This window comes from Leptosomus discolor, chromosome 4 (genome assembly GCF_034619465.1).
Source record: "Leptosomus discolor isolate bLepDis1 chromosome 4, bLepDis1.hap2, whole genome shotgun sequence".
Taxonomy (NCBI): domain Eukaryota; kingdom Metazoa; phylum Chordata; class Aves; order Leptosomiformes; family Leptosomidae; genus Leptosomus; species Leptosomus discolor.
Window position 1 is genome coordinate 81,800,842 of NC_141394.1, and position 6,109 is coordinate 81,806,950.

At 61.9% G+C, this 6,109-nt stretch overlaps 1 protein-coding gene across 1 annotated transcript; it reads left to right on the forward strand.

Moving 5' to 3' along the window:
• Window positions 1-223: 223 nt before the first annotated feature.
• On the forward strand, window positions 224-2,029 carry EGR4 (early growth response 4). Its single transcript, XM_086464662.1, has 2 exons — window positions 224-362; window positions 702-2,029. The coding sequence occupies exons 1-2, from the start codon at window positions 224-226 to the stop codon at window positions 2,027-2,029; spliced, it is 1,467 nt and encodes a 488-aa protein (XP_086320788.1).
• Window positions 2,030-6,109: the final 4,080 nt, after the last annotated feature.

Consider the following 6,109-nt stretch of genomic DNA (forward strand, 5'->3'; position numbering starts at 1 on the left):
CTGGTACCTACGCCGAGCATCCCCTGGATCAGTCCGGGCACCCCCCCCAGCATCCCCCGGATCACCCCAAACACCCCGGAGCATCTCCCGGATCACCCCGAGCATCCCCCCGGCTCACCTTTGAGCATCCCCCGGCTCACCCCGAGCATCCCCCCGGCTCACCCTTGAGCATCCCCCCAGCTCGATCCCCCCCCTCCCCGCTCCGGCCGTGCCTCCAAGGGAGATGCTCAACGTTATGGATTTCTCCTGCCCGGACCCGCTTTACTCCAAGTACGAGGAGAGCTGCGAGATGAAAACCGGGGAGCTGCAGGGTTTGGGGCAACCTGAGCAGCAACTTCTGGCGGAGGCCGATTTCCTCGGAGGTAAGGGCAGGGGGGGAGCCGGGCAGGGAGGAGGGACCCCCGTTGGGAGTGATAGCTGCAGCCGGGAATAGGGGCACCTTCCCCTCCTCTGCCCCCTGCCTCCTCCCACACCCTGGCTGTGGGTACAACAGGCCCCCACTAACCCAGGGTGGGGGTCCTGGGGGTGCTACCGGGGAAGGGGGTGAAGCCCAGGGCTTCCTCCGCAGTCCCGAGGACTAGGACGGGGACCTCACAGTGACGCAACGTCAGCCTCCCGCTGTTCCCCCGTACCCGTTCCCCGCCCCCCCCCATCCCCCCATCCCTCCATCCCTCTAACCGCCAGCCCCTCTGCATCCCCAGGTGAGCTGCTGGGCACCCCGATGAGCAACGGGGCGGTTGATTACTCCCTCCTGGGCAGCCAGCCATCCCCTTCGCTCAGCTACACCGGCAGCTTCTTCATCAAGGCGGTACCGGAGCATCCCCAGGACCAGGAATCCCTCTTCAACCTGATGTCGGGAATCCTGGGCATCTCCCCCTTCGCCTCCTCCGAGGGCCACCAAAGGCACCTGGATGCTCTTTACCCCTGTCCCGAGGTGGCTCAGAGCCAGCTGGACCTTTACACCGCCTGCCAGCCCGAAATGAACGGATCCACCCAAACCCCCTTCCCGGAGCAAGGCTACGGCAGCTTCCCCACAGCGGAGGGTGCTCAACCCCTCCAGGCACCGTCCGCCTTAGGAAACACCTCGCAGTGCTTCTTCCAGCCCAAGCTCCTGGACAACAAGCAGGACATCAAGCTGCCCTCTGGATCCCCACCCCTGGACAAGTTTAAAGCCTCCTGTGCCCAGTGGGAGCCCGTCACCCAGCATCAGGCCTACTTGCCGGCCAGCTACCATTCTCCCGAAGCCTTCCCAACTGGGGAGAGCAGCCAAGGGCTGTTCCACCCGCTGAGCTCCAAGATGGAGAGCGTCTTGTCCGTCAGCTGCCAGTCGGAGCTCGGCAGCCTTGCCGAGGACGCTGCCTGCTTTGGCACCCATCTGGGCTTCGCCTGCGAGCCGGAAAACTTCCCGGCCCGCGGGGACTTTGCCGACACCAAGCTCCACAACCTCCCTCCCCCATTAATGACGGAGTTCGATGCCTCCTTGGCTCAGCCTGAAGTCCTGCCGGGTCTGATGAGCTCCACTGAGCTCCTCCATCCTCACCCCTCACCCTCTGTCCCCCCCACGGACTTTTTGGGCCACTCCACCTCTTCCTCCATCCCTTCTCTGCTACCCACCAACCCTCCTGCCCTGGCCGAGCCCAAGAAGAAGACTCGCCGGACCAAGTGCTCTTCCAAATGCTTCTGCCCGAAACCCCACGAGAAGGCTTTCGCCTGCCCGGTGGAGAACTGCATCCGGAGCTTTGCCCGCTCGGATGAGCTCAACAGGCACCTCCGCATCCATACGGGCCACAAACCCTTCCAGTGCCGCATCTGCCTGAGGAACTTCAGCCGCAGCGACCACCTCACCACCCACATCCGCACCCACACCGGCGAGAAGCCCTTCTCCTGCGACACTTGCGGCCGCCGCTTCGCCAGGAGCGACGAGAAGAAGCGCCACAGCAAGGTCCACCTGAAGCAGAAAGCCCGGACGGAGGAGAAGCTCAAAGGTTTGGGCTTCTTCTCGGTGGGTCTCTCCTTCGGGACACTGTGAAGCCCCAACCTGGGCGCTGGGAGACGGCATTTCCCGAGGTCCCCCGAGCATCTCAAGGGAGAGCCGGGGTGGGAATATCCTCCTGGGGTGGCCCCAGAGAAGGTGACGGCAGCTCAGGCCTTGCCGGGGAGGAGAAGGGCACGCGGGAGGCAGAGGTGATGCCGCGGCGCTGGACCACTGGCTGCAGAGAAGGGATGTGGCAGCTCCGGCCGCCCGGAGCCGTCTCCGAACTGCAGGGACTGAGTCATTTTTACAGCTCCTGTTCCAAGGAGGGGAAAGGAAAACCCGTGTACAAAAAGAAATCACCACTGAGATGGGGTTTTTTATATACCCAGACCCACGGACACGCTGCGTTCGTAGCGACCTGCCTGTGATTTCCCCTGCCAGCACTTTACACGATGCTCCCGACTGGTGATTTACCGACCGGCACGGTCGGGGGCTGCGGCTGCACCGGTCCTTTCTCCCGAAGGAGAGAGAGATACCACCGGGCTCCGGCAACGGGTGCGTAACGGTCCCTTTGGAAAGGTGACGTCGTTATTATTATTATTATTATTTTCCTGTTTGTATAAAGAAAAAAATCTATCAGGACTATTAGAAAACTGTGTCTATTTTTCTAATTAAAGATTTGAGCTGATCTAAGACCTCGCTGGGGTTGCTCTTTGCCTTCCAATCCCGTACAGCAGCCGACACCGGTGGGATTTCTGACGTGGTTTTGACCTCTAGCTGCCACGGATGGGGAGAAAGGTGCTTAAATAATCAGCAGGGAGAGAAAAATCCATCGGTGCAGTGGGCAGCTTGGCGACCCTCCTCCCGAGCGTCCCCGAATCCCCAGGGTGGGCGGCTCATCCCGGGAGAAGGGTCTTGGCCAGGGATAGAGTGAGGAAGGGATCCCTGCTCCCCCCCCGCCAGGTTCATTCCAACGGGGCCGAGCCCTGGAGGGATCTGCCCTACTTGGATCCAGAGCTACGGGGCTCACTGTGGGGACCCCAAAGCCCAGCCCAGAGCCTCCACCCTGGGCTCCTGCTTCCCCGTAGGGTGTGGATGCCCCATGCATGCTCTGGCAGGCTTCACCCATGAGAAATGGGGTGAAATACAGCTCTGCTCCCCACCTCCAACCCTGGCATCTCCCCAGGGCTGGAGGAGATCCAGGCACCATCAGGCAGAGGCAGGCAGGCAGGATGCGGCCCCCTGTGAAGCTGGGGGGGGCTGTTTGCTCCCTCCCTTTTGGCATTTTAGATGGCCAAGAGACGCTGTTTCCCTTCTCCTGGGACCGACCAACAGCCAAATGGCTCAGGAGGAGATGTTGCAGCCTGGAAGGTGTTGCTGGTAGCAGATCCTCCCTCCTCCAGCAGTTAAAAATCGGCCAAAACCATATATCCCCCAAAATCTCGTTCTTTTCCCAGGAGATGCTCACTTGGATGGGGCACGCCGGTCTTTGGTTTTCATTGGGAGGAGAAGGTGCCTGTGGGAACAGAGGGAGCTGGGCAGCAGGGACGGGGCAGCACTTCCCTGGCTTGGGGCTCGGTGATTGTCATCAATAATCGGGTGTTCTGGGGATGGCCGGCCTTTTTTTGCAGTGGGGGAAACTGAGGCAGGGAAGGGGCACTGAGCATGGCGGCAAATCTGCTCTCTCCAGCAGGTTTTGTCCCTTCCACCAGCCCTGGAGAGGGGGGGATTTGCCCCCTAACTGTGTTACGGAGGAGGGAGGTCTCCTTCCCCAGGTCCCCTCATGGCCCCCAGCCCTTTGCCGACGTGCGAGCTGAAGCATCCCGGGGTTAAACCGCAGTTATACCACTGTCCCAGCAAAACCCACTGCCCCGCACCAAGCTTGCCATGGGGTGGAAGAACCCCATGGAGTTGGGGTGGGAAGCTGGGCAGGGGACGTGGGGTCCCTGAGGACTTGCTAGCAGGGCTGGGATGGGGGAAGGAGCTGGAAGGTTGAGAGGGAAATCCTAAATGTCCCTTTAGACCTGTCCCTAAAAGCTCACGCCTCTGATGGCACCCAAGGGTGCTAGTGCCTCTCGGGTGGGCACCCACTAGCCCAAAGCACTGTTGGCCCCAGCAGACGAACCATCCCACGTCTGCAAGAGCCTGATCGAGAGCGAGGAGTGCTCTGTGGGATGCAGATGACCCCAGGCTCCAGGAAAAACCCTTTCCCTTGGGGGACAGGCTGGATATCGTTAATAAGGACCTCAGCACCCAGGCTTCCTTCAGGAAGAGGTGTCTTTTGGGCACCTCTTCGTGGGATGTCAGGTCTCACCAGGCAGTAAACAGCCCTGCTTTCCGCTGGCCATGCATGATGCATGAGGCCTTTATTAATACCCCTCCGAAAGCGCATCAATTATTGACGCTGAGCCTGAAAGCTCTGCGAAGGCACCCGGGCTCGAGCTCTGCTCCCCCGGCCGGCACTGCCGAGGGAGGGCGGGAGGGAGGGGGGCACCCACCATGGTAGCTGGGTGCAGCTGCTTCTGGGGCGGGATGGGACCGAGCACACGTGCTGGTGGTTTTAGGAGAGGAGGAGAGGTTGCACCCTGAAACCTGGGGCTACTGAGGGATGGGGACAGTGATGCGCTCCCAGGCTGACAGCATCCCGGACCCAACGCTGCCGTCTTCCCCCGTGTCCGCATCAGAGACAAGAAAACATGTTGGTGCTGGATGCCTTTGGAGTTGGGGGTCAAGCTGAGGGATTGGGAACCAGATCAGGACCAAGCTGAGGATCAAGACAGGGTGCTCAGGGACTGGATTAGGACCAAGCCAGGGATTAAGCCAAGGGGATTGGGAACCAGATCAGGATCAAGCCGAGGACCAAGTCGAGATGCTCAGGGACTGGATGAGGACCAAGCTGGGGACCAAGAAATGGTGCTTGGGGACTCAACTGGGACCAAGCCAGGGTGATCAGGGAACAGGACCAAGCCAGGGATTAAGCCAAGTGGATTGGGAATCAGATCAGGACCAAGCTGAGGACCAAGCCAGGATGCTCAGGGACTGGATCAGGACCAAGCTGGGGACCAAGACATGGTGCTTGGGGACTCAATTGGGACCAAGCCTGGGTGATCAGGAAACAGGACCAAGCCAGGCTGCTCAGGGACTGGATCAAGACCAAGCCAGGGATTAAGCCAAGGGGATTGGGAATCAGATCAGGACCAAGCTGAGGACCAAGCCAGGATGCTCAGGGACTGGATCAGGACCAAGCTGGGGACGAAGACATGGTGCTTGGGGACTCAATCAGGACCAAGCCAGGGTGCTCAGGGACCAGAACAGGACCAAGCCAGAGTCATCGCAACCGTGGGTCCAACCCAGGAGGGGGAAGGAGCAATGCGGGTGCCCACGCTCGGCCGCACCCCCCACGCGGGCTGGGATGATGTGGGGCCAGAAGCCAGGCAGGGGAAGGGGCTTTACTGGGATGGGGGCAAGGGTGGGACTGGGGGCCAGGGGAGATGCAGGATGAGGGCGGGCGGACTGCAGCACGGCAGCAAGGCCCGGCGAAGGGCCCGCGGTGTTCGTGGGGAGACAGGCAGAGGGAGCTGTGAAGGAGGAAAGCGGCAGAGAGAAACAGTCCGGGCTCAGGCTGCAAAGGAGGAGGAGGAGGAGGAGGCGGCTGCCAGCTCTCGCCCTCCCTCCTTCCCTCCCTCCCTCCCTCGCCTTCGCCATGCACAGCCCCCCCTGAGCCCCTCAGCGCCCCGGGGACCCACCATCCCCAGGGTGCCCAGCAGCCACCACCCTCCCACCGGGGCCTTTCAGCCTCCCCTCCTCCTCCTCCTCCTCCTCCTCCTCCTCCTCCCGCAGCCACCACCCTCCTCCCTTCCCCAGGGCCTGGCTGACATGGAGGTGCTGGCCGGAGGGAGTCGGCTGCTTCCCGTGGCTTCTGCCTCCTCCCCGGGCTGCATCCCTCCTGCCCAGCATCCCTCCTCCCCTGGCTGCATCCCTCCTGCCCAGCATCCCTCCTCCCCGGGCTGCATCCCTCCTGCCCAGCATCCCTCCTCCCCGACAAAGCCCTGAGCCTCTCGGCAGCCGCCGCCTTTGTGCACCGGGAGCGGGTGTTCGTGCTCCGTTGTGTCCCCGTGTGTGTCCCCCCCCCTC